A 24,811-nucleotide genomic window follows, 5' to 3' on the forward strand; every position below is an offset into this window, starting at 1 on the left:
GGACGGAAGCTCGCGCTTAGTCGGTCTCCGCAAATCAAGCAGAGGGAATTTGTTTTCCTGCTTTACCTGGAGGATCTCCAGGGTCCCACGCGCATTCGACTTGATTCGCTCCAGCTTTACTTTCTGATTTCGCATCTCGGTCTCTAATAAACCCTGGGCCCGTCAGTCCAGCCCAGACCATATTTCTTATAAACCTGGGGAAAGGGGGGCTGGCTACTGGTGGGCTCGATGTGTCGGATTACCACACAAATTACTATTGCTCCTCCACGGACTAGATGCACTACTATCTGTAGTAGCATCGGATATAAATCTCCTGCGGTGGGACGGTTACCCTCCGTGCTAAGCAGGACGTGTTATACAACAACTGGAAGATCAGGCGCAGCCACTCCTGCGATACCTCGCACCGCGCTACGGAGTAACCAACATACACATACACCAACCCGCCTCGCCCGGTATACAACCTATCAACCACAACCACCACCACAAACACCAACACCAACACCAACGAAAAAAATGGCAACAGCCCACCAAATCCACATCTCGCCTACGACGACCACGGGCATCTTCTCTGTGGCCGCCACGGACGGCGGGAAAGGGACTGGTCCCAATGAAGCCTCCGCCCGCGCAACCAGCGAAGTCCTCCAGCATGACCTCGAGCACCACCACGTCTTCTTCAATGATCTGGGATTCCACAGTACCGTCCCTTGACCCCTCTTTAAAAAACACCCTGCTAATCCAAGGGGAAGACCACATCGTCCACCACATCCTAAGCATCTACGCCCTCGGTGCCTCGGCGGAGGAGATCCGCGCCGCCTACGAGCGCGACCGCGCCTACCAGCGGAAAGCGATCCCGGTGGACGAGGCGGTCGTGGCGGAGCTGGCCGACCGGAACCGGTTCCTGGGGCTGCTGGGGATGAAGGAGCATTACTCGAATTTTGTGAGGTTCTTTCAAAGGGAGATTGAGCGGGTGGGGGTCGAGGAGGTGTTGAAGGGATTTTTGTTCGGGCAGGATGAGGTTGCGAGGGCGATGTTGGGGAGGCTTTTTGGGGGTTTGTTTTCCCTTTTTTTTTTTTTTTTCTCTTCTTTTCTTTCGGTTCTAGTGGCTGTTACTGGAGGTTGAGGGGAGGGGGAGATGTCTGGTACGGTTGTTTGGGGGAGTGAGTGAATTGGCTTGCTGACTATTGATGCGGTTGCTGCCACAACCTAGGGCTGATCCATCCGTTCATCCACCTGGGCTTCGGCCTGGAATTCGAGCAGCCCGCCATCGTGGCCGAGGCGCTGGCGCAGACGGCCATCCACGAGGACTGGACGGGCCCGCTGTTCTTCTGGCCGGCCGAGGAGCGGGCCGGGGGGGTCGGGCGGCGCGGGGAGAAGGGCCTGCTGGCGATTCTGGAGGCGATGCGGCGGGACGAGACGCTGGCGCGGTCGGTGCAGTGGGAGGATGGGAACAAGATGCGCGACGGCGTGTTGGCCCGCGCGGGCGAGGCGATGCTCGCGTACGCGGCCGAGTACTCGGTGTCGGCGGAGCAGTTGGAGGAGCGGACCGCGGAGATGATCAACACCGTGGGTGAGTAGTCCTTAGTCATTGCCCAGATTCGGGTTTTATGGTTTTGTTGACGGCGTCCAGTCTACTACACCAGCGCCGCCCAACGGCCCTCCAAGCAGATCAAGTTCGACTTCTTCTACCTCCACAGCCTCAACTCCTCCATCTTCGTCTCCAAGCTCCTCACCCTCCCGTTCTTGGACACGCAATCCAAATGCCGTCTGCTCGAATGGAAGGGCCGTCTCGACCTCCTCCTCTACGTCTCCCGCGGCGTCCCGGAGTTGTACCTGGATGAGATCCGGGCCTATCCGACCGCGCACAGCTGGGCCGAAATCTTCGCTTTCTGCAACCGCCACCCGCAGGATGACGGCCATCTGGCCAAGCTGGTCCGTGCCGTCGCCCACGGCGAGCGGGCCTGTAGGCCGTTTGAGGATGAGTGGCCGATCAAAGGTGATATGTGGCTGCGCATTGCCAATATGGGTAGGTCTACGCTCCCCCTCATAATCAATATAGACTACCCGGCAGGGCCGTTCGGAAGGTACTATTCTAAAGCATTGGGGCTAACTAGCGGGGATCCACTTAGCAATGGACTCAACATCCGACCACGATCACCACCCGATGTGGGTCCGATCCACCGGGTTCGACCAGGCCTGGCGCGAATTCGACGGGCGAGCCGAGCTATAGGGAAACGCGCTAGGCTTGCGTCATTGGTAGGGTTCTGAAGGTCATCCATGCTGGTTGGGGAGGCATGTATCGGGGTTATAGCGAGGTATGATTAGCCATGAGTGAGCAGTAGCATGAATGAATAGTAGAACCTTCATGAACGAAACGAAAATCAGAGAGAGAAGCTAGACCTGACGGTGTAGAACAGGGGCGAAGGGTCGAGAATTCTGGGATGGCTTTGTGCAGCCGGCACTGCACTGCAGCCCCATCGGGCGAGGATCACGTGGTGGGTGGGCGGCTGTGTATTGTACTGTACTGTAACCCAGGTGTAGCTGGGGTGTATTGTAATGTACAGCAGTCACCTACACTGTTTGTTCTCCCGATATCTTGAAGCCACGCTAGGTTCGAGTGACTGCCTCCATTTCCCCCCCTGGACCTTATGTATATGGTACCGGCAATCTTGGGAAGTGGTAGGGAGGCTGGTAGATGATAGCCACAGTAGGCTTGAAGTCCCAGCACCTGCAGTGTAGCCGATCACGTGTGTCAGTTTAGTTGATGTATCTACCTGCATCAACAGCCCCGTCAGCCAGCTCGCTCTACCTTACTTACCCTTGGATTTACAACATTGACCAAGCACAGCTCTCCCTGCATCTCCCCCCAAGACAGCCATGTTCCCCCAAACTCCGATCCTATCTCTCCAAGCCTCCTCCCTGGGCCCCCTCCTGCACCTTCCAAATCCTCTCCGACCTCCACCTCGAACTCAACCAGCAATATCTCTCTTATGAGATTCCTGCTTGCGCTGAACATTTGATCCTCGCAGGCGACATCGGCCGTCTGGCTGACTACAAGCATTATCGCGATTTCTTGCAAAGACAAACAGACCGCTTCAAGGTCGTCCTACTAATCCTCGGCAACCATGAGTTTTACGGCCTGTCGATCGCCGCGGGGCTGGACAAGGCCTGGCAGCTGGAGCAGGAGCCCTGCCTGCACGGACGGCTGATCGTCCTCAACCGGACACGATATGATGTCCCGGGATTTGATGTCAGCGTGCTGGGCTGCACGTTCTGGTCCCACGTGCCTGATGAATCGCGCGAGATTGTGCAGGCGAAGATTCAAGACTTCCGCAAAATCACGGGTTGGACCGTGGCAGGCCACAACGCGATGCACGACGCTGATCTCGCGTGGTTACAGAATGAGATCCAGTCGATCCGTCGGGAGGCTCATCACGATAAGACGATGACACGGGCAGGAAAGCCCTGTATTAGTCGTCCCAGGCGGTCGATTCTCGTGGTGACCCACCACGCACCCTCACTCGAAAGGACATCCGCCCCGCAACACGCGCAGAACCCTTGGAGATTTGCATTTGGCACGGAGATCCTATCTCAGACTTCCGAGGGGGTAAAAGTGTGGGTGTTTGGGCACACGCATTACAGTGCTGAGTTTAGGGTGGGCGAGGTCTTGGTCGTTAGTAACCAGCGGGGATATGTGTTGCCTTGGAGTCCAGCGACTGCAGAGACTGCATTCGATGTTAGAAAGGTAATACGTCTCTCATGAGTCGGGGGTGAAACTCATAGATCTAGTCATACAGAGCCATCCTGGGGAGTATTATACTCCGGATGCTTGGGATTGAGGGGCACCAGGAAGCTGAAAGAAAGGGGGGTCCGGGGGTTCTCCCCCGGAATACTTTATTCTTCGAGGACTTGGGGTTGGGGGATACCAGGGAGTTGAAAAGAAGGGGGGTCCGGGGGTTCTCCCCCGGGATACTTTATACTTCGAGGACTTGGGATTGAGGTTATCAGGAAGCTGAAAGAAAGGTCCCTTGGGATACTTTATACTCTGAGTGCTTGGGATTGAGGGGCACCAGGGAGTTGAAAAGAAGGGAGGTCCGGGGGTTCTCCCCCGGAATTGAGGGCACTGTTGAAGTATAGGTAATGGTGATGTTTCATGTATTGTATCTTACCGTGCTGTAATGACAGGGGTGGCAGCCTCAGGCGGCAGTGGCGGGCGGTGGAAGGAAGGAGTGGGGCGATCTCCCCAACAAATGCCTCGAGCCCGCTTTTTATCTACTCGCCATCCCCTCGCTTGGCCTCGTTTCATCCTCCGAAGAAAGCAGTGCTTTCAATTTACCTGTCACATCAACCCATCAATCTTGCTTATCCTCTTGCTTCTCTCTCAAGAAACACACACACCATGGCTGGGGACGACACCCAAAACAACAACCAAGACACCTATCCCACCCACCACAACCACAACCAACACCACCACCACCACCATCACTACCACGGCTGGCCCGAAGACGACAATCCCTTCGTCGCGATCCGGCGCTTCGCCGACGAACAGATCTCCTCCGTGCTGCAGTCCGTAACCGGTCTCCCCTCCTCCATCAACCCCCCGTCGGAACGCTGGGCCATCTTCGACGACCACCCGCGCGACAACCCTCGCAACCCCAGCAGCCAGGAAGACAGCGACTGGGACCATGCCCCGACCGCCGTCGCGGCGCACCACCACCACTTCTACCCGCGCAACCACCGCAGCGACGCCGACTTCTTCTTCAACTCTTTCTTCGACCGATTCTGGCTGGACGCGGACGCGGACAACGACGACGATTTGGGGGCATCGCGGCGACTCCTCTTCCAGCCCTTCGCCCACCGGCCCATGCTGCACAACCTCATCAGCGACGCCTCGCCCGCCTGGCCCGTGCCCTACCTGATGTTCAGCCCGTACTCGCCGCTGCATCTCGAGCGGCGGCGCGACCGCGGAGAGAACAGCCGGGGGGTGTTTTCGTCGCTGATGTCGTCGCTGAGTCTCTCCGAGGGCGATGCTGATGCAGCTGCGGAGCCGGAGCCGGAGTCGGAGCCGCGGTGGCGCGAGGCATTCGAGGATCTTCTGCGGCTGGAGAACGGGAAGCCCATGCTCGAGCGGGAGGACATGACTAGTACCAAGACAGCGACCCGGGAATCCGGAACGGAGTGGCTGCAGGGTCTCGTGAAGCGGGGCAGTCTCGGCGACCGGTGGAAGTACGTTTCCGGTGGTTCTGGCGGTGGTCAGCCGTCGTGGTCGACGATCACCTTCGACAACTCGCAACTCCTGCAAGACGAGAAGATCCCGACGAAGAAGGCGGAGGTCATCGACACGGAGGACCTTGCCCAGCCGGCTGGCGGGGCCGACGCGCTCACGGAGCAGGATCTGTACGACCGGTTCCTGGACGATCTCCAGGCCCGCGAGCAGGCGTTCGCCCGCGAGATCCACGAGAGTCCCCTGCTGCGCTTGCTGCTGGACGACCGCCGCCGCTTCAGGGAGTTGGCGCCGCGCGAGGGGCTTTTTGGTCGGCAGCAGGACGACCAGCCTCTTACCGATAATGAGAGTGAAACCGCGCACAAACCCTACGTGATCGCCACGCAGACCCGCACCGAGCGCGTCCGCCTCCCCGACGGCGCTATTCAGACCAAGACGATTCGCCAAAAGCGGTTCTCCGATGGCCGCGAGGAGACGAATGAGTTGGTTGACGTCGTGAATCCGCGGCAGGGCGAGCTGCCCCCACAATTAGATGGGGATGGTGGCGCCGACCACAGCAAGGACGGTTGGTTCTGGAAGGGCTAGCTTGGTGGTTCTGCTTCCACTTTCTTTCGCCTGCCTGGCCAGGGTTTCTTTCCGCATTATTCCCATTTGTCTTCTTGTTTGCTTGGTGATGTCGCTTAGCGTTTCTCGTCTTGTATCGCCATAACTCTACACTGCATTGAAAATGTTTCTTTTGTCTAAACCGGGGGTGTGGAGGCACATGCAGCATGCGTGTCTAAAATGTGAGTCATCAGTCAAAAGTTAGGCGTGGCCATTCATTAAGGTTGGAAGGTTAAGGTATGGGAGTTAGGGTTGGAAATCAAAGCATAGCAAATATCAATCATTGCTGTATGCAAACCCATCGAGGTAACCAATGAGGTCCATCCGGGGTGAAGTATAATATAATATAGCATAGCACGGCATTCTCCAGTATCCCATGGAGCAGGGCTGGGCGGGGCTGGGCTGGAGGATGCAGCCGGCATCTGCTTCGTGTGCATTGCCGGCATTCGAATCAGGGATTGTGCGAGCACGGGCTCAGGTTTTCCTACAGCATGCACCTACTTGAGAATGAGATCAGGAATACTAACTTATCAACAAACTCCGTCTACGTCAAGATAGTTATAGCTAACCTAGCTATTACACAGCATTGTATTGTGCTTGCTCTGTTGTCTATGCCCTGCCCTGCCCTGCCCTGCCCTGCCCTGACTGAATATTGTCATCCGAAGTAAGCATAGCTAGGCCACCGTAGAGCTTTGGATCGAACATCTACATCTACCAACTTCTGCATCGACCCCTGACATACCTTCTTTCCTCTGGGCAGTAAGCAAAGCAGCCTCAATCAGCCTTCACGCTCTTCTTCTGCGCCTTGCCCGCCGTCCACCCCTTCTCCTCCCAGTAGGCGACGCTCTCCTCCATTTTCTTGTACGCCCAGGTGAACGGGGGGTCTGTGTCGCATCGTTAGCCATGATGAAAGCACTCATCGCCCAGCCCAGTACCCAAAAAAGCCAGGACTCTCAGGAAGAAACGCAAGGGAAGAAGGGGAGGGAACGTACAAAGAAACTGCCGCAGATCATGCCGATTGTCGTCCGGCGAGTACCCCTCGGCGTGGTAGCTGGGGGTCAGCACGGTCATCTTGTGGCGGTTGATGCTGTAGTTATAGAAAAAGTGGCGCGTCTTCTCGTACACCTCGCGGGGGCTGAGCTCGTGGCCCCATTTGTGCAGCAGGCGCTCGTACATCGACCACGGCCCCAGCTTGGCGACCTTGCGCAGCTGCCCGAACACCGACAGCTCGGCGTAGGTGACGCCCATGTCGGCCTCGTCGGACTGCACGTAGGTCTGGGTGATGGGCTCGAGCTCGGCGGTGGGCGTGGCGTGCAGGAACTCGTGCAGGATCGGGAGGCCGAAGGCGGTTTGGGCCCAGTGGATGAACTTCTTGAGGTCGACTTTGCTGATCGAGCCGATGGGGTTGAGCTGGCGGGGTTAGCTTTGGTGAAGGGGATTTGGGTGAAGGGGACGTACGTCGGCGCTGCTGGCGTCGTATTTGGTTAGGTAGCCGCGGAGACTTTGATGGTTAGTGTACGGCAATGGTCAACGGTGGGGAATGCTCTACACACCATTCTGCAAGATTGTTAGCACCGATCAGCCACAGCATTGTTCGGGGAAGTACCATCGACGTTGGACGATCCCAGCACAAGCAGCCCTCCACCACCCGGCCGCTGGCGGACCGTCGGAAGCATCTGCGCGAACAGATAGGAGAGCACCATTCGCAAGCGGGCCTGGATGTTCTGCAGCGCCTGGTTCTCCGCGAAGCTGCCGCCGTGCACCTTGAACTTCGGCTGGAAGTTGGTCACCACCGTGAACAGGTTCGTGACGGCGGTGACGACCGTGTCGAAGTTGAAGTCGATGTGGTAGGAGCCGATCTCCGCGGCCAGGGTCTTGGCCCGCTCGCGGGTCTCCTTGCTGGAGTTCTGCGTGCCCATGTAGTTGGTGTGAAAGATGCGGCTGGGAAGGTTCAGTTTTGTCGTCGGCGAGTTGATAAGGTGGTGCTTACTTGCAGACCTCCTGGCTGGTGGACGGAAGCCAGGCTGATCCCTCCGGCTCCGCGCAGAGCCGACGGACATCCTTGATCACCTGCTCATTCCCCTGCTGCACCGCTTTGACGACCTCCCTGCACATGGAGTGCACAATGATGGCCGTCGCACAGCTGTCGATGCCTCCGCTCAGAGGAACGAAGTATCCCGCTGCTCCACTGCGGCGAAGGTAGTCCCACAGCCAGCAGGCCGGACCGAGGGCGATCTCCTCCTCTGGGGCATGGTAACGGGGCTGAAGAACCTCAGATGGAGCAAGACCAGGATCAGCCTCCTCGCCGGTACGCGACAACCTGAAATCCAGATCGAGACGGACGAAGGGGCTCTGCCTGCTGGCCTGCATGCTGCGGCTCACGCTGGAGCGGTACGAGCGGACCTGTCCGAGTCAGCCGACGCCCCCGCTCGAGGAGCAGAAAGAATACCTCTTCAATGTCCACAGTGGCAGTGACAACCTCGACGTCGTTGAGCGAGAATTGCGAGCCCTGGGCCACGATGTTGCCGTTGACGACGATCATCGCACACCCGTCGTAGTACAGACGATCACCGTCGCAGCCCTGCTGGTTAGCGTACAGATAAATGCCACCACTCTGCAGACCGATCAGCATCTCAACCACACCCAGTTTGGGGATATTCTCACCAATTTAGTCGCCTGCGTGATAAGGTTGACGCGGGTATCGAGCTTCCTGAGTTCATGGTGGCTGCCCGACGAGTTCGAGATGATCTCCACGCCGGCGAGACCGTAAGGAATATGGGGGCTACATCCATCGATCAGCACAGCCTTCGAACGGGCGGAGAACCGGGTTACCCATTGGGAGTGAACAGCTCCTCGCACGTCTCCAAGCCCAGGCACGTATCCCTGGTGCTGATGACTGCATCACCGAAGGGCACCTTGTACTGGCCGGTGATCTTGCCGACGATCTGCTCCAAGTAGTAATCCTCGATCTCCTGGGGGCGTTGCCAGGGAGTGAAATGTCTCATCTCCCGATAGTTGCCATCTGCATGAGATCGTCAGCGATTTGCGCATCACACAGCATCTGCCTGGAGGACCCCACCATTGGCAAGCCACATCTTCGGCCGGATCAAGATAATCTTGCGGTTGAAGAAGATCACCCTAGTCTTGTCAGACTACCCTCGTATACCCCCGAAATAGCAAGCTCACCGGCAATTGTACCGCACGTTCCGGTGACGAACGGGCATTCTACCATCCTGTCAGCTGCCGTCGCAGACCAGGCTATCTGACTTGCACAACTCACCCAACATCGACCACGATATCCTGACAGTCAGGGTGGTCGATGATGCGCGCCAGCATCTCCCACGAATGCAGGAACGTGTCGCCCTCGATGAAGGCGTCCAAGCAGCCATAGCCTAGTCCGGTGTCAACGAGTTCCCTTCAAGACACATAGACCATAGGCGATATACCGGTAATCTCCAGCTCCGGACCGACGCGCAGGGTGGCTCCGGCTGCCTTGGCCTGGCGGATACTTTCGATGATGCGCTCAGCATTGCCCTCGAAGTCGAGAGCCCATTGGTTGAGCGAGCTGCAGGTGGGATGGTTAGAACGGGGTTGCACGTAAGCCAACAACGCGGAGGAGCCACGTACCATGTTGCGAGAGTGACCAGGTGGCCCATTGTTGGAGTTAGAAAGTGGCAACCGACCGATTGGGAGGTGAGGATTGACAGGCTGGGGCGTGATTGATAAGAGTTGGAGAAATGCCACTGCCCCCCGGTAAGTCGTCGAGATGCACGGTCACGTGTGTGGGGTGCTTCCCGATTGCCCCTCAGTGTATTGGTATTACAGTCCTATAGCCACAATGGACTTCTACATCGGTGTAAACATTGTAATTTAAGTACCAGTGGCGCAGATCCTCGGCACGAAACCAGCTGATTAATCCATCGTTATCGGAGAAGACGAGAGAAGAGAAGAAGTACAAATGCCCATGTCTTCGGGTTCGCAGTTTCTTTTCCTCTCTGACTCGTGCACTGACTGTCCTCAATTACCTTTCTTCTTTCTAACCACTGCAGGCATCGAGTCCTGCATTCCCCTTCCTCCATCACATCACTTAAGAACCACAACCACAACCACCCACAATGACCAGCACCAGCACCGACTCCCTAATCCCCAACCCCGCGCACATCCAAGCCGAAACCATGCTGGCCCGCCAATTCGGCCGCGAAACCGCCAACTACTTCTCCAGTACGTCCCTTGCCCTTGCCCTTGCCCCTCAGAATCCCCCTTAAAACAGCACCCTCCTCTTCCCCCCTCAAATCTAAACCAAGTATACTAACCGACAAAGGCTCCCCCCTAAACCGCCTCTCCTTCCTCCGCTCCAACCACCCCTTCCTCTCCGCCGCCCTCAACCACCCCTCCACCCGCTTCGTCCTCCTCAAGGACCTCGCCCCGCTCACGCAGACCGCCTCCCCCGCCTCGCCCTACTACGCCCGGTACGACGAGATCCAGCCCCTCGTGCCAGCCACCATCTACGACCAATCCGAAGAGGAGATTCTGGCCGCGTACGACTCGCGCAAGCCGACCGCCGCGACGCCGATTTTTCTAGGGCTGGATGAAAGAACCTCCCCCAAAGACGAGGGGGCGGCAGCGTCATTCGCGTGGAAGATCTACGCCGGGACGCCGTATTTCGCGCTGGATGTGAGCGGACCGCGTGGCGGGGAGGAGACGCAGCAGCAGCAAACGAAAAAAGTGGTGGAGGCGTTGGAGGCGAAGGGATTGAGCTTTCTGCAGGCGCGCGTGGTGATGAGTTTTGGTGCCGATCAGGGTATGTCCCCTTTGCCTTTCCCTAATTCTGTGGTGCTGGATGGGTGGATGGATGGAAGGCTGATGCGATGTCGACGAGTGTAGCGGCGATCTACGCGCAAGCGCGCGCGCTGATCGACTGGAACACGCGCAACACCTTCTGCGGGACGTGCGGGCAGCGGACGATCGCGGTGCACTCGGGGACGAAACGGGCGTGCCCGGCGACGGACGTGGCGCGGCCGGCGGCGGGCCTGCCGGCGGAGCGGCCGGCGTGCAGCACGCGGACGACGATCTCGAACCTAAGCTTCCCGCGGACGGACCCGACGATCATCGTGGCGGTGATGTCGGCGGACGCGCAGCGGATCCTCCTGGGGCGGTCGAAGCGGTTCCCGCCGAACTGGTACTCGACGCTGGCCGGGTTCATCGAGCCGGCGGAGTCGGTCGAGGACGCGGTGCGCCGCGAGGTCTGGGAGGAGGCCGGCGTCACGCTGTCGCGCGTCGTCATCCACTCCTCCCAGCCCTGGCCGTACCCGGCCAACCTAATGATCGGCGCCATCGCCCAGGTCAGCGACGCCGCGCACGAGACGATCAACCTCGAGCATGACCCGGAGCTGGAGGATGCCAGGTGGTTCGACATCGCGGAGGTGGAGGAGGCGCTGCGCAATGGGGTCAGTGCGCTCGGCGATGGGCCGGGCCCCGAGTATAAGGAGGGCGCGTTGCGCTTGCCGCCGCCCACGGCGATTGCCAACCAACTCATTCGGGCGGCGATCAGTATAGATCTCCTTGGCGGGGAGAAGAACTCGAAGATGTAGAATAGATTAGACAGGGCTTAGACATTTGCTGTGCTTCGTGTGGGGGGTTTGTTTTCTTGGGAAGCGAAATGTTGTTCACGTTTTATATACAAGTACATGGTACCAACACCTCCCACAATTAACACAATTCTGAGTGTTATTGCTGCTGTCTACAACATCTGTTCATCCTATGAGAAAGCCATCGCTATAGCTTCCGGACTCAGACATCCTCACTCTGGCCCTATAGAACGCTTTAGTCAAAAGTGTCACTTCAGAGATTGGCGTACACAGTACCATCGCGGAGTTCGTGGATACTATCACGGCTAGTCGGCGAGCCCACCTCGGCGTACCGCCTGCCATCCCGCAGCTCGTGGATCGTGATGCGACGGTGCGATTTGCGCCGCCGAGAGCCCCCGGCGCCCCGGTTCGAGGTCGACGAGGCTTCGCGCATCTCGCCGCCGCCGCCGCCCGTCGAATTCACGCTCCCCGCGTCGCTCAGCCCGGTGACGCTGTGCGGCGTGGCCTCGCGGCTCTCGCGTTCGACCGACGCCTGCAGCTGGTGATCGGCGACCATCGCCATCCCGTTCTCGTGGTACCACTGGCGCAGGTCCGTGGCGTAGGTCGCCTCCTCGGGGCCGTATTCGACCGGCGGGCCGGAGACCTGCGCGTCGGCGCCGGCCGCGGTGAACACGGCCCAGGCGCTTGTCTCCACGCTGGCGAGCATCATGGCATGGTTGAAGCTCTTGACCTGGAAGTCTCGCAGGAGGATCGCGTCGCCCTCCGCCACGGACGGCAGGGCCGTCTTGTTGGGCCGGAAGATCTGCGCGAAGAGCATGGTTCCCGCCAAGGAAGGGTCGGTCAGCCCCAGCGTCAGGATGTAGTCTTTCTTGCCGGACGTTGCCCGGATCACGGGTCGCACCTCGGCGACCGTGGAGATCGTATCGATGAGCCCTCGGAAATGGTCGACCAGGGTGGCCAGCGGCGCGAAGTAGGACAGTTTGCTGCGCAGGCCCGGGTAGTTGCGATTCAGGGCGACGATGCGAGACACGTCGCCCCCAACCAGCATCACCTCGTCCCCGCCGTGCGTGGCATGGACGTCGGTCTCCTTACCCACGTGGCCGCCTTCGTCCCGGTGGAATTCCTTCTGCGACGGTGCAGAGGCATAGCTCTCTGTCTCGGAGCCTTCGTCTACCGAGACGAATTCCTCGCTTTCGACATCCTGCATATCTGCATCTACCTGTGTGGGCTCAGGAGTCGGCGGTATTTCGTTTGCAGCGGTAGCTACTGACGGAAGCTTTCCCATGCCGATCAACTGTGAAGGCTCCGGGGTGATCAATTGGTGGTCAAGTTGGAGGCTTGGACTTTGGCGACTCAAATCAGCGGATATAGGCAAGCTCTCCGAGGCACCATCAAGCGACAGGCCTGCATCCACTGGCTGCTGATCTGCCAAGGTTGTTTCATCATCCTCGGGTTGGATCATTGTATCAACCAGGATGTGTTGCGAATCGGGTAAATGAGTTGCTGCTGAGAATGTAGCCGACTCAAGGAGTGCAGGGTCAATTGGGAGATCAGCCGAATGCGTGAGAGGGCCAGCGCTGTGGTCGACATGTTCAAAATCAGGTCCACTCGACGAAAAGAACTCTAGACTTTCGTAGCCAGGGCCGTGCATTAGTGTCGTTGTTTGAATTTCTTGAATGCCAGCGGGACTTTCTGGGTTCTGGACTGGGTCCACATCATGATATGGCACAGGCGCAGACCCTGGCTCGTGGACCAATGCTTGCATATGGTCAGCCTGGTCGACTTCCTCTGCGACGTGCTCCTGAATGTATGATTCCTCAAGCTGCACAGTATCAACCTCTTTGGCTTGTGCCTGCTCATCCTCAGACTCTTCAGTCCCAGTATGTTGTCGCTTCACGCTTTCCTCGACGAGGATCTCCCCTCTCGGTTGCTCGTGTTCATCGACCGGCAATCCCTTCATCGTTTCCCCGTCACTTGCATCTTCTGCTTCTGAATGTACATTCCCCATGTCCTCATGGACTGAACGGTTGTCGTTTTCTCGCTCTTCCAGACCTCTTTCCGGCTCTTGTTCTTGCCCATGCCTTTGGTCTCGAATCGATCGTTCGTCAACCTCGGATACAACATCCCCTTCAGCATCTTCGACCTCAGCATCGAAAGTATAGGGAACATTTGTCTCTTCATCCTCGTCGACCATCTCCTCGTCGTGCACATCTTCGTCGTCTTCCATATCTTCCTCATCGTAAATATCTTCCTCATCATCAACGACTTCCGAGTCTGAAGCCTCATCGTCAAATTGTCCTGATCGTTCGGCGCTTGAAACACTTGCATCTCTCGGCCTTGAGTAAGCCCCAGGGCTCGGCTGTCCAGGCGCAGGTTCATCTTCGCTGTCACTGTCCAAAACAATGATCTCCGGGGAATTCCTTTTCGGTGGGGGCGCCTCGTGCCTGACATCCTCTGGATCCGACTCCGACTCAACACGGTCATCATATCCTTCCCCGTCGTCTTCGTCGTCATCGTACATATCCTCTTCGTCCAGTTCATCCTCATCCTCATCGACTTCATCCAAATCACCTTCATCGGACACGTCTTCCTCAAAGTGTTCGGATTCCTCGTCGAAATCATAGTGGCCTGCGGGCCCTTCGACACCATGATCTTCCACAACTGATCCTACGTCGTCGTCCGATGCCATATCGCCATCTGTCCTTGGATCGGGGATGGGTTCCGCGTCGTCCGCCACATCCTGTTCATTTTCGTCGGCCAAGTCGACCGATCGAGGCTCGGAGCCTTGGCTGGCAAGCTCGTCTTCAGGCTCCTCAATCGCCGATTCCTCTCCACTCGTGTTCTCAGCTTCAGAGTATTCCTCTTCATCTTGGGGGATATGACGGAGTTCTTGCTCCTGGTCGTCTGTTTCGCCATGGAAGGTCTCATCTTCGATTTCCGTCACGGTCCATTCAGTTGGCAATGAGTCGGCATCCACCATTTCTAAATCCGCATCTCTCTCTGGCGACGGAGCTTCAGCAGCCAGGGCAGGTGTTGATACATTCCCTTCCACGCTCCCTGCTTCCTCCACGATTGAAAGCCCCGAACCTTCCATGAGCAGCTCAGAGACAGGGGCTGGCTCAGCAGCTTCATTGCTGGGAGTACCTGTGGCACCCCCTGTTAACGGCCCTTGGGCTTGAAGTTCAATAGACTCGATCGCGATCGCTGCACGAGACCCAGCCTCGCTTTCTGCGTACGAAGATTCCCGGGCTAAGTCTGACTGCGGTGCAGCTAGCTGGAACGGATCAGACGTAGCTGGCTCGGACGTGATTGCAACCGAACCAAAGTACCCCTGCGGGCTATTTGAGGAGCTAATCAGTGGAGAGGGAATTGGCAGACCCGGAGAAGGAATCGGATTCAGCCGCGGAGTGTCTGTGGGAAGGTGGCCAGAAAGACTTGAAATAGTCCTATGCATATGACGCGAAAACTCAAGCCGCCGAGAAAGATCCGGCCGAAGAAATTGCGCATCCGGCTTCGGTTGGGCCTTTTCCGGGGTATTATCCTCACGAGCCTCGGGCGTCTCCGACATTCGGTCTACATCTGAGACTGCACTTGTAGGTTCTTCTTGGACCATAGGGACGGAAGGCAGCTGATCGGTCCCGCCGGTCTGAGGCGACACGGGTACCGTCGGGACTTCCGGGGAGCCATCCGCTTCCTCAGCGGCCTCTTCCAACTCCGCTGCCGCTTGGTTGAACCAGGCCTCGTCGTCGAACATAGCCGTCCAGTCCCCCGGTATTTCCAGATCCTCAGGGCTGGCTGGTTCGTCCACCAGCCGCCAGTCATTGCGTATACTGAACCGCGTCCGTTTCCTCCCCTTGCCCGGAACGAATCCATCATCCTCCGCGAAGGGATCAAAGGCCGGATGCAAAGCCGAGCCAGCTATATGACTTCCGATCGACGTTCTTGAGTGTCCCAGGAACGCGGGCGATTGCCAGGTTGCCGAGTCGAGGCCGCGGGGGAAGGCACTGCCTCTCGGATCGGGGGTAGTCGGTGTGGACGTGGTACTCTCGGCAGCGGGCAGAGGCGACAAGGGGGGATCGATCTTGATGGTGGAAAGGTGTTGATCGGAGCGCCATACCTAGAACGCAATGAGCCACCACCATTTTCCAGGCTCTCTGTGGATTCACTCACCTCGACCAGAACCGTGGTCTCGAAATGCACATCCCAGGCGACGCTCTTGCCCGGGGTGAGAACTTTCGGGTCATTGTCGGTCAGCCTGGATCCATTCAGGCTGAGATACACATTGTCGCCGATCCCAACCTGCGACTTGGCGACCTCTTCCGCGATGTGTCCGTGGAAGACGACCCTCACTTGTCCGCCAGACCGCCGGAGCCGAAAGTCGGGCTCCGCCAGAAGCAGACTGATCGAATGCGTGGACGATGAGTAGGGCCATAGCAGAGCCACTACACCGCGTACAGAGTTGCTGGGTAGATTGTCGAGCGACGGGGCGAGCTGCGCAATGGGGATCAGGGTCGATTGAAGGTGTTCGGAGACCGGAGCTTGTTGTTTATCGTGGGCGTCCATCGCTGTGGCCGCTTAGTGGTCATGCGCGTTCCACATTGCCTGAGTCATAGGTACTGGCTGTCCTGAATTAAAACCTAATAGCCACTCAGGTGGAGGGGTTGTGCAATGGCCGACAAGAGCTGGAGCACAAAAAAAAGAGTTTCTTGTTTGGATGGCAGCACGCGCGGGAAATCGAAAGGATGCGGAGAGGAGGAAGGAGGAGAAGGAGAGGTTGTTGCGTCACAAAACCCGGCGTATTGGAGCTGTAATATTACAGACCTCTCTTTGTTCTTGCCGCAACCCACCGCCGAGTGGAGTCGGTAATGGTATGTCAACCCCATGGCACATTGTTCCAGGCTCTCCCACATGTGATGGAGTAGGATTGATTTGGAAAGAAAAACATGATTGAAGTTCCCATGATTGGAAATCCCTGTCAGTTTCAGGAATATTCTTTCTGCATGTCGAAGTATAGGGACGAACATCCAGAACATTTACTTGATCAGCCCATTCCTGATGACGGAGCACGAAATTCCCCGCCACAATGTAGTCATCGGCCACTGGAAGCCGCCGTGAACTACTACATTTCCCTTATCTCCTGCGTCGGCATATCTCCTCATCGTGCTCTTTCACAGAACAATGACACGATCAGGACGGATCAGCCAGATAGCCGTGATCGGCGCAGGGCCCTCTGGTCTCGCCGCAGTCAAGTATGAATTTGCCCCTCCCCGGACCTCGACCTCCAGATTCGACCGCTAATCAATAGCCCAGATACTTGCTTGCGGAGAAATATTTCGAGAAGATTGATGTCTTCGAGCAAAGGGCCACGGCCGGCGGCGTCTGGAACTACACTCCAGGTCCTCTGAAGGACAATCTCACAAGCACTGTACCCCAGACCGACCCCCACCAGCCTCCGGAAGGGCCAATATGGCACACCTCCGAGGGGCGGCAGGAGCCTACTTTTGTCTCCCCCATCTACGAAGCACTGGAGACGAACCTTCCCAAGGAGATCATGCGGTACAGCGACAAACACTTCGACGCGAAGACGCAAGTAATGCCCAAGCATGCCACCGTGAAGGATTATCTGCATGACTATGCAGAAGAGATCCGGGGTCTGATCCAATTCGAGACCCAGGTCTCGGACGTCCGAAAAGACGTCCTTGGCGCGGAGGGCTGGTCAGTCACCACGAAGAACCTGTGCACGGGAGACACAAGAACGGACCCGTACGATGCCGTGGTGGTTGCTAGCGGGCACTACGATCTTCCGTTCACGCCCGACATCGCGGGCATCAAGCAATGGAACGAGGCATATCCCGGGGTCATCCTGCATTCCAAGCTGTATGACTCTGCCGAGCGATTCCGTGACAAGAAGGTCATCGTGGTGGGCAGCTCGGCGTCGGGTCTGGATATCGGGAACCAGATCAGCCCCGTGAGCAAGGGCAAGGTCATCGTGTCCGAGCGAAACCAGTCGCTTCTTGCGTCCTCCGCGGGGGACACCAGCAAGGTGTATCGTCCTCAGATCGTGGAGTTTCTCCCGCCTGACTCCCACCGCAGAGCCGTTCGCTTCGAGGACGGCCACGTTGAGGCGGACATCGACGCCATCGTCTTCTGCACCGGATATCTGTACACATATCCTTTCTTGTCGGCGCTGGACCCGCCGCTCATCACCAACGGCCGTCGGGTGGTGAACACATATCAGCATCTGTTCTACATCCACGACCCAACCTTGGTGCTCAGCGCCCTTCCGCAGCGAATCGTTCCCTTCCCACTGTCGGAGAACCAGGCGGCGGTTTTTGCGCGGGTGTTCTCGGGTCGCCTGAGTCTGCCCTCGGAAGATGCAATGAGAGAGTGGGAACAGTCGACTGTTCGGGAAAAGGGCGAAGGGACACCCTTTCACCTTCTCCCCTTTCCTCAGGATGCGGACCATATAAATTTCTTGCATGACTGGGCGGCAGAAGCCGAGCCCCGACCGGGACTCGACAATGGAGGCAACGGCAAACCGTGCAATTACTGGGGCGAAAGGGAGAGGTGGATTCGAGGGCAGATCGCGGAGATCAAACGGACGTTCGGACAGAAAGGAGCCGAGCGTGGGTTGATCAAATCTCTCGCACAGCTGGGTTTCGACTTCGATAGATGGAGAAAGGAGCAGGAGAACCCGGCCGGTGCATCTCGTCTTTGAAACTCATCAAGCCTAGATATCCATTACTTAGAACTTCATTAAACTTAGATAAGCATTGCTACGCGGAAGACGAATACAAATTCTACGCACAACCTTGCTATGACAATGACCAGCCCCAAGAACAATGGGTAACGAAAGAGATATCTCTCCAGTTCTTGGTAAACCTACCCCGAACCTCTCACAACCCACGATCAACCTTGCAACCTATAGTTCCGGCTCAAACAAGGCAGCCTCCTCATCCCACCACTTGCTGAAAGTGACCAGTCTCTCAGTCCGCTCTTTAGCCATCTTCAGCCCCACGTCCGTCTACAGATCGAGTCAGCCTCGTCACTTCCTTACGCCATCAAACAGTCGCCTCCTCTCCACAAACCACAAACCAAAAAAAAAAAAAAAGCAAGCACATACCTTCATCATCCCCCCCAACTTCACCAACTTCTCATCAATATGAGTGCGCGACCTCTGCATACTCGCATCCGGAACCCTCGCACCGCCATACGTAAACATCCTGCCCACCCCAATCGCGCCCAGTGCATCCAACCGATCCGCGTCCTGCACCACCGCCAGATCCGGATAATCCTCCAGGACCTCCCTCACCTTCTCGGGGTTTTTGACTTCCGTCGAGTACGAAACATGGTTGACCACCTGCTCGACGTGCTCGATCTCGTCCTCCGCGACGCCCGCCTCCCGGAGCACGACGGCGACTTTGGACACCTGCTCCTCTCCGGAGGTCGACGGCGGTGGGGCGTATTTCTTGTCGTTGACGTCGTGGAGCAGACTTCGTTCGGGATGCGATGCGTAAGAGATGATACACCGCGAAAAGGGGGGCAGACTTACGCGCTCAGAAGAATGAGGTCGGGCCGGTACCATTCGTGGCGCTCGGACTCGGCCTCGAACTCGGCGGCCAGGATCTTCGAGGATAGGGCGACGACGCGCAGGACGTGGTGGAAGTCGTGGGAGGCGTCGTACTGGCTCATGTGCTGCTGGACCGCGCCGGCGACGGACTCGAAGACCGCGTCTTCTTCGACGAGGTACCGCCCGTAGTTGGACTGGCGGGCTGCCTGCAGGATCTGGCGGAAGGTGTCCATGATGGGTTTTGGGTGGTGGATTGTACTGCCCTGTACTTGAAAGTAGGCGGTTTGGTGTGCTGTGGGCAAGGTTAGAGTTGCATGGCTTGTGATAGGGGTTCCTTGGGGATATGTACTAACAGAGATTATTCTGAATATTCGAAGAGGACAATTTCAATGGCTGAGGGTTACGAATTCGCTTCGAAACTCCGTGTTGTTGCTGTTGTTGCGGGCTCTCTTTTTTTTTAATATTTTATTTTTCTCCCCCGCCCGCCCTTTGATAGCCCGATTTCTCCGCATACAGTACAGTAAGTTACGGAGTATCTCGATGGGATCTAATCGGCGGCCCGGATCAAAGAGGTCTAGTCTGTCCCTGCCTAAGGCTCCCAAGAGGGGCTGCCTGTCTGCAAGGACTACTGGGAACTACGAAGTGCTCTCCCTACCTAGTTCGGGGTGTTTCCAATCTTATGCGAACGCCAGTTCTGACCATGAGCTTCAGACTTACATTTCGAGCAAAGCTTCTTATTATTGTTTGCCTATCTTGCTTTTGGCTGGTTTCGACGAGCTTAGGGCTAGGGGTATCCAAGTCCGGACTGTCCCTTCTTATGGAGCTCCTCACCAGGAAGCATACACGAGCCGGTTGCGTGGATCAGGGTCTTACTACTATGGGCTTCGAAGCATGATCAATCAACGAACCAGTATCTTACAGGATTATCTGTAACACTAGAACCCTGTAAGGCTGCTGCTCGACTTTGAACATCTCTTTGTCTCTCGGGTTACTGATACAACACGGCTGATAAGGGTCGGTTCTGGTTCAGGTGAGGACGCTTGAAAGGCTTGCGCTCTCGACTTGGAATATCAGATAGATTAGTGGCTAGCAGCCCGGGATTCATATGCTAAGTACGAATGTGATGCTGTACCTAATATAGTGGGAAGACGGACCTGCCTCCAATTCTCCGTGTAGACCCCTCTTTGACCGAGACAAGTAGAAAGGCTATGAACGAACCGACACAGACAATTGAAGAACCTTCCGAGCGATTCCAACATTGTAATACTCTGCTTATCCCCGGCTTATGGAGGCTGACTCTGCTTGTTCCCTTCGTCCTTAGCCCTAAATGACTATACCCGAGGAGCATCACCGGCCGTTCCGCGGGCATCCCTGTCTGGTCAACCGTCAATTCCAACGCGGGGGGAGCGCAGAATCTTGTGAAACCGTCTCGAGGCTAACAAAAGTTTAAGACACAGCGACTCCACAGCTTCAAGAAAGATATCAATCCCAATCAACCGATCCTTAATCGGTAGCAACCCCACGGCCTTCTCTCCAAGCTCCGGATGACCGACTGATAAGGACCATCACGTGCCGGGGATCGCCCACGTTGTTTCCCGTCGACCTCCTCATCAACCACCACTTTCATTCACTTTCACTGCCTTTCAACCCTCCCCGAAGCCCGCCTACAGTCCCCTTATAGACTCCTCCCCCCCCCCCTAAAGAGCGCAGTCTTCTAATTGCAATTACCGTCGCTACTTCGGACTTAACGCCTCTCGGACTATCTCCGCCGCACTCCCTTTTTAAACTCCCAGCGTTTTATTGTTCCACTGTCACACCACCATGGATTATCCCACCTCGGCCATGCTTCCAGTCCGCGCATAATGTGGCGCAAGCGCAAACTGTCCCCTCACCAAGACAACAACCACACCAATATATCACGTAAAAAACGCTGGAAGGAGAACTATACTATCGTGTCGAGCGACGACTCGGACGACTCGGACCACGAAAGCAATCCCCTGGACGACGACGAATACTATATCAACTGTATACTCGACGAGACGGAGTCTCAATACCTGATCGATTGGGAAGGACCTTGGGAGCCCACTTGGGTAAATATATACATACGATCTCTCTGTGATAAGGCCCTGTTCTAACTGCTTGAATGTGTGATTAGGAACCAAAGGAGCACGCCAACGCACTTGCTGTTGAGACCTGGGAAAAGACGAAGAAACAGAAGAGTTGCGCTCAGAGTGAAGGCACACATCCGAGTAATACTCCACCGACGCAGTTGTCTTCCTCCCGCTCACAGACGCACAGCGCGGAGCAGCTGGTTACCGACCCCGTTGCTTCCGCACCCTCTCCGGAGCACACAAACAACGACCCGGGTTCGCCTTTGTTTGTCCCCTTCGACGGTACACCGGAGTTGCAGACTACTGAGGCGTACGGTTCGGCTTCAACAAGCCACTCGAACACACATTGTTCGGCGCCGCCCGAAAACACGCCGCGACCTTCATTCCGCGAACGCCAGTTGCAGGTCTTCCAGGAAGTGCCCGCAACACCCGTCCCCACCGAACTCCGCCTGCCCGGCGAGTCTCCAGACGCTCGATCCGTAGAACATCCGCGAACGGTGACCCCTGCCGCCAACTGTCACACGTGGGAAAGCGTTAGTGTTGTGAGTACTGTCCTGCGCGAGGGACTCTATCAAGGCAACACTGTCGGCTCTTCTGGATCCCAGCGGCCGGTGGATCGGGTAACAAGCAACCACGCGAGCGCCGTGGATGAAATACCGGAGACGCCATTTGGCCCATTCAGTAATTCCGAGAGTCAAACGGCGCGTTCAGCTCCCACATTTAATAGCGCAAGCTCGCAGTATTCAGTAATCTCTGCCAAGAACCCTCTAAGCGCAAGTACGCCGGTCTCGCAGCAGTTTTCATCACTTCATTATCTGTCGCAAGGTGATATTCATGAATCTAGTCTATTCTATACTGGCTAACCGTTGGACAGGTAGCAATAGCGCTGGTCGCTTAGGTTCTATACCGGAGTCAGTCACGGCGCGTGTTTCGCAAGCTGCGAAGGTCTTGTCTGCCAGTAAGCCAAGCTGCGAGTTCGCCTCCGTGACGAACACACGGGGATCATCTGTGAAGATGGATGGTCAGGACAAAAAAGGTATGTCTCTGGCGGAGACGATGGAAAAATACAGCCAATTCGAAGGGAGCACTCCGAGGGAGAAGCTCCGGAATGCATATGCCCAGCTGCGAGCGCAGAATGCGGTACCCCCGGAGCCAAGCGCCACGCCATCTTCGGTGGGTGAGGCTGGCGACATCGAACCATCGCCCGTCGCTTTGCCCGAATCCGCCGCCCCACTCAGCGTGAGGATCGACAAACCCTCGGCCCTTCATCCTGAACATCATTCTCCCGTGGAACCCCCGCCTGTCATCCCCTCGCCACCCCTGGAACCTGCACACATGGATCCCACTCAGCTCCACGATATACACCACGATGTACACCACGATGTACAGACTATTCAGCCGCATGCGTTATCAGTCGACCATACCGAGGAGTCGATTCCAGGATCTGTTCTGCTTGGTCCATCGGAATTTGCCATCTCGCTCCCTATGGACTCGAGGGTCAAGGATGATTACGAGCGAGTCCTTACCAACGAGAGTGATTCCATCCAGGAATTCATCAATGGCACTAGCACACAAGCAGACCAGGTACTATGAAGCAGCCCCCACCTGAGCCTTGTAGAAACTGACCATCCCACAGCGCGTGCGTCTACTGCCCAAAATGAAAGAGGTGTTGGAGTGTCTGAGCAATGTCGCCACCCATCCAGACTTGAACGTCACCAAACATCTCAACGACTCGCAGGCGGACCTGCGGCAAGAGGCTTCATGGGCGGAGTACTCGAGTGCCAAGTTCCTGCTTCTCTCCTACCTCGTGGGGTCTACAAGTGATCGCGACATACACTTGGTCATCATGGTGAATGGCGAAAAGACCCAGAACGTGGTCGAGCGGTTCCTGCTGGGCAAAGGCCTCGCATATACCCGCCCGCGCGAGGAGATGGGTCCTGGCACGAATGTCGAAGTGTCTCTGGCCAAGGGCTCGCTGAGCTTTGGCGTTCAGTCAACTCGCAATGACGGCATCGTGGAGACCTACAAAGCCCCTTCTGCAATCATCGCCCTAGACTCCTCATTCAACACCAAGATCCCCTCGGTGGAACACATGCGGACCACATTCGCTCGCCACGGGCATCTGCTTCCCGTCGTCCGCCTGATCGTGTCCAATTCCAGCGAACACATCGAGCTTTGCTTCTCTAATTTACCCGAGCTCCAGCGGGTGCATCTGTTGTTGCAATACACCACGCGTCTGAAGAACTCGGTAGGCGACCTCCAAGACGATGCGCTTGGGGTATCTGAAGACGCAGAAGAGCTTGTCTCGTATCTGTCGTCCGACAACCTCAACGCGCACTGGTCGCTACCGGACATTGAGCCTCTGCACATTGCGGATCTGCAAGCACTGCAACCCGTGCCTGAGGAGCCACCAAGCCGACCGGATGTTGAGTTTTCTCCCATGGCCACGCCTCTCCTGCAGAAACGCGCATTCGTAAGTTCCCGCTCACCCGGACGCAAGTTCCCCGGACCTAAAACAGAGATCACACAGACGGAAGACTCCAGCGAGCAAACCGCCAAGCGGCCCAGAATAGAGGAACCGCAAGATGCCAGCCAACTCACCGAGTCGACCAAATTCCCCAGCCAGACCCTCGACGGCGAGCTCAGATCACTGGAGAGCAATCTCGTTCAGTTCCGCAGTTCGCATGCGAACGAAGTCCAAAGACTCCAGAAGACGCTCGCTGAAACCCAGGCCCGCCTGCAAGAACGCGACCATGTCCTGGAGCAACTGCAGCACCGCTACGAGACGCGCACCAGGGACTTCCACAAGCTGCGCCGCGAGAGGGACAAGCTCGTCGAAGCCAAGACGCTGGCCGAGCAGCGCAGCGAGAAGAGCAAAGAGGAGCTGACCAAGATCAAAGACGAGCGCACGCAGCTGCGCCACGAGCTCGAGCAGGCACGCGCGGCCCTGAAAAGCGACGCCGGCAGCATGGCCGCGGAGCTGGAGACCGCGCGCGAGGAGATCCGCCGCCTGACCAAGGAGAACAGCGGGCTGGAGCGCAAGGCGGACTACGAGGCCAAGCAGACCGAGTACACGCGCGAGCAGTACCAGACCGCGTCGAACGTCGCGGCGCAGTCCAGCAACGAGAACCGCCAGCTGCGCGACGAGAACGAGACCCTCAAGCGCAAGGTGGCCGGCGACGCCAGCCGGCTCCGCGAGCTCAACCTCCAGCACGACGAGGCCCGCCACCTGGCCCGCACCCTGGAGCTGGAGGCCGCGCTCGCCTCGCGCGAGGACCTCCTGCGCCGGAAGGAGGAGGAGCTGCGTGAGATCCGCAAGAACCGGCCTTCGACCCGCTCGACGAGCACCCAGCCGCGCAGTCCCAAATGGACGGCCAGCCGCCCCACCAGCCCGGGCATCAACAACCATGGCGGGAATGGCTCGTCTCTGAGCACGGGGCGGGGCAGTGCGCTACGCTTCAGCTCGGAGATGACTTTCTAGTCCAGCGGCTGCATCAGCTCGGAGATGACGTTCTAGTCCAGCTGCTCTGCAAAGATAGATCGGGGGGCTACGAATCAACCCTTCCCGGAGAACACTTTTCACCCTTCCTCACACACCGCCAACCTTCCCTCCACATCCCAACCCCAACCCCTCCAGCCAACCCTTTATGGATGTATACATGCATGCACTATGCAAGCTGCACTACCACCTAACCACCCCCCCCCCCCCTTTACCGGT

The 24,811-nt window shown here is 57.2% G+C and overlaps 9 protein-coding genes across 9 annotated transcripts; 6 read left to right on the plus strand and 3 right to left on the minus strand.

The window, feature by feature from the left end:
* Nucleotides 1-513: 513 nt before the first annotated feature.
* On the plus strand, nt 514-2,227 carry BO72DRAFT_466194 (questin oxidase family protein; the record flags this gene model as incomplete). Its single annotated transcript, XM_040946759.1, has 5 exons — nt 514-694; nt 747-1,049; nt 1,208-1,567; nt 1,628-2,023; nt 2,127-2,227. The coding sequence occupies 5 exons, from the start codon at nt 514-516 to the stop codon at nt 2,225-2,227; spliced, it is 1,341 nt and encodes a 446-aa protein (XP_040804375.1).
* Nucleotides 2,228-2,627: 400 nt separating this feature from the next.
* BO72DRAFT_445374 (uncharacterized protein) lies at nt 2,628-3,861 on the plus strand. The gene has a single exon (XM_040944026.1). The coding sequence runs from the start codon at nt 2,762-2,764 to the stop codon at nt 3,758-3,760; it is 999 nt and encodes a 332-aa protein (XP_040804376.1). The 5' UTR covers nt 2,628-2,761; the 3' UTR covers nt 3,761-3,861.
* A 484-nt stretch (nt 3,862-4,345) lies between these two features.
* BO72DRAFT_445375 (uncharacterized protein) lies at nt 4,346-6,299 on the plus strand. The gene has a single exon (XM_040944027.1). The coding sequence runs from the start codon at nt 4,397-4,399 to the stop codon at nt 5,804-5,806; it is 1,410 nt and encodes a 469-aa protein (XP_040804377.1). The 5' UTR covers nt 4,346-4,396; the 3' UTR covers nt 5,807-6,299.
* Nucleotides 6,300-6,419: 120 nt separating this feature from the next.
* Nucleotides 6,420-9,538, minus strand: BO72DRAFT_423031 (glutamine-dependent NAD(+) synthetase). The gene is made up of 13 exons (XM_040942831.1): nt 9,452-9,538; nt 9,271-9,389; nt 9,105-9,216; nt 9,011-9,049; nt 8,904-8,962; nt 8,657-8,846; nt 8,489-8,606; nt 8,274-8,438; nt 7,815-8,227; nt 7,431-7,765; nt 7,283-7,329; nt 6,817-7,234; nt 6,420-6,708 (listed from the first exon to the last, which is right to left on the minus strand). The coding sequence occupies exons 1-13, from the start codon at nt 9,478-9,480 to the stop codon at nt 6,599-6,601; spliced, it is 2,154 nt and encodes a 717-aa protein (XP_040804378.1). The 5' UTR covers nt 9,481-9,538; the 3' UTR covers nt 6,420-6,598.
* Nucleotides 9,539-9,796: 258 nt separating this feature from the next.
* Nucleotides 9,797-11,415, plus strand: BO72DRAFT_423033 (NAD(+) diphosphatase; the record flags this gene model as incomplete). The annotated part of the gene is made up of 3 exons (XM_040942832.1): nt 9,797-10,045; nt 10,146-10,625; nt 10,709-11,415. Exons 1-3 carry the CDS (start codon nt 9,940-9,942, stop codon nt 11,413-11,415), a joined length of 1,293 nt encoding a protein of 430 aa, XP_040804379.1. The 5' UTR covers nt 9,797-9,939.
* Nucleotides 11,416-11,540: 125 nt separating this feature from the next.
* BO72DRAFT_522280 (uncharacterized protein) lies at nt 11,541-15,975 on the minus strand (the record flags this gene model as incomplete). The annotated part of the gene is made up of 2 exons (XM_040949764.1): nt 11,541-15,529; nt 15,583-15,975. 2 exons carry the CDS (start codon nt 15,973-15,975, stop codon nt 11,666-11,668), a joined length of 4,257 nt encoding a protein of 1,418 aa, XP_040804380.1. The 3' UTR covers nt 11,541-11,665.
* Nucleotides 15,976-16,354: 379 nt separating this feature from the next.
* On the plus strand, nt 16,355-18,223 carry BO72DRAFT_398120 (putative flavin dependent monooxygenase). The gene is made up of 2 exons (XM_040942077.1): nt 16,355-16,661; nt 16,723-18,223. The coding sequence occupies exons 1-2, from the start codon at nt 16,591-16,593 to the stop codon at nt 18,128-18,130; spliced, it is 1,479 nt and encodes a 492-aa protein (XP_040804381.1). The 5' UTR covers nt 16,355-16,590; the 3' UTR covers nt 18,131-18,223.
* Nucleotides 18,221-19,441, minus strand: BO72DRAFT_445381 (HD domain-containing protein). The gene is made up of 4 exons (XM_040944028.1): nt 19,336-19,441; nt 18,965-19,274; nt 18,536-18,905; nt 18,221-18,436 (listed from the first exon to the last, which is right to left on the minus strand). Exons 2-4 carry the CDS (start codon nt 19,213-19,215, stop codon nt 18,335-18,337), a joined length of 723 nt encoding a protein of 240 aa, XP_040804382.1. The 5' UTR covers nt 19,216-19,274; nt 19,336-19,441; the 3' UTR covers nt 18,221-18,334.
* A 1,233-nt stretch (nt 19,442-20,674) lies between these two features.
* On the plus strand, nt 20,675-24,787 carry BO72DRAFT_445384 (uncharacterized protein). The gene is made up of 4 exons (XM_040944029.1): nt 20,675-21,072; nt 21,138-21,918; nt 21,968-22,677; nt 22,730-24,787. Exons 1-4 carry the CDS (start codon nt 20,845-20,847, stop codon nt 24,572-24,574), a joined length of 3,564 nt encoding a protein of 1,187 aa, XP_040804383.1. The 5' UTR covers nt 20,675-20,844; the 3' UTR covers nt 24,575-24,787.
* Nucleotides 24,788-24,811: the final 24 nt, after the last annotated feature.

This window comes from Aspergillus fijiensis (genome assembly GCF_003184825.1).
Source record: "Aspergillus fijiensis CBS 313.89 unplaced genomic scaffold BO72scaffold_9, whole genome shotgun sequence".
In the NCBI taxonomy this organism is placed as follows: Eukaryota; Fungi; Ascomycota; class Eurotiomycetes; order Eurotiales; family Aspergillaceae; genus Aspergillus; species Aspergillus fijiensis.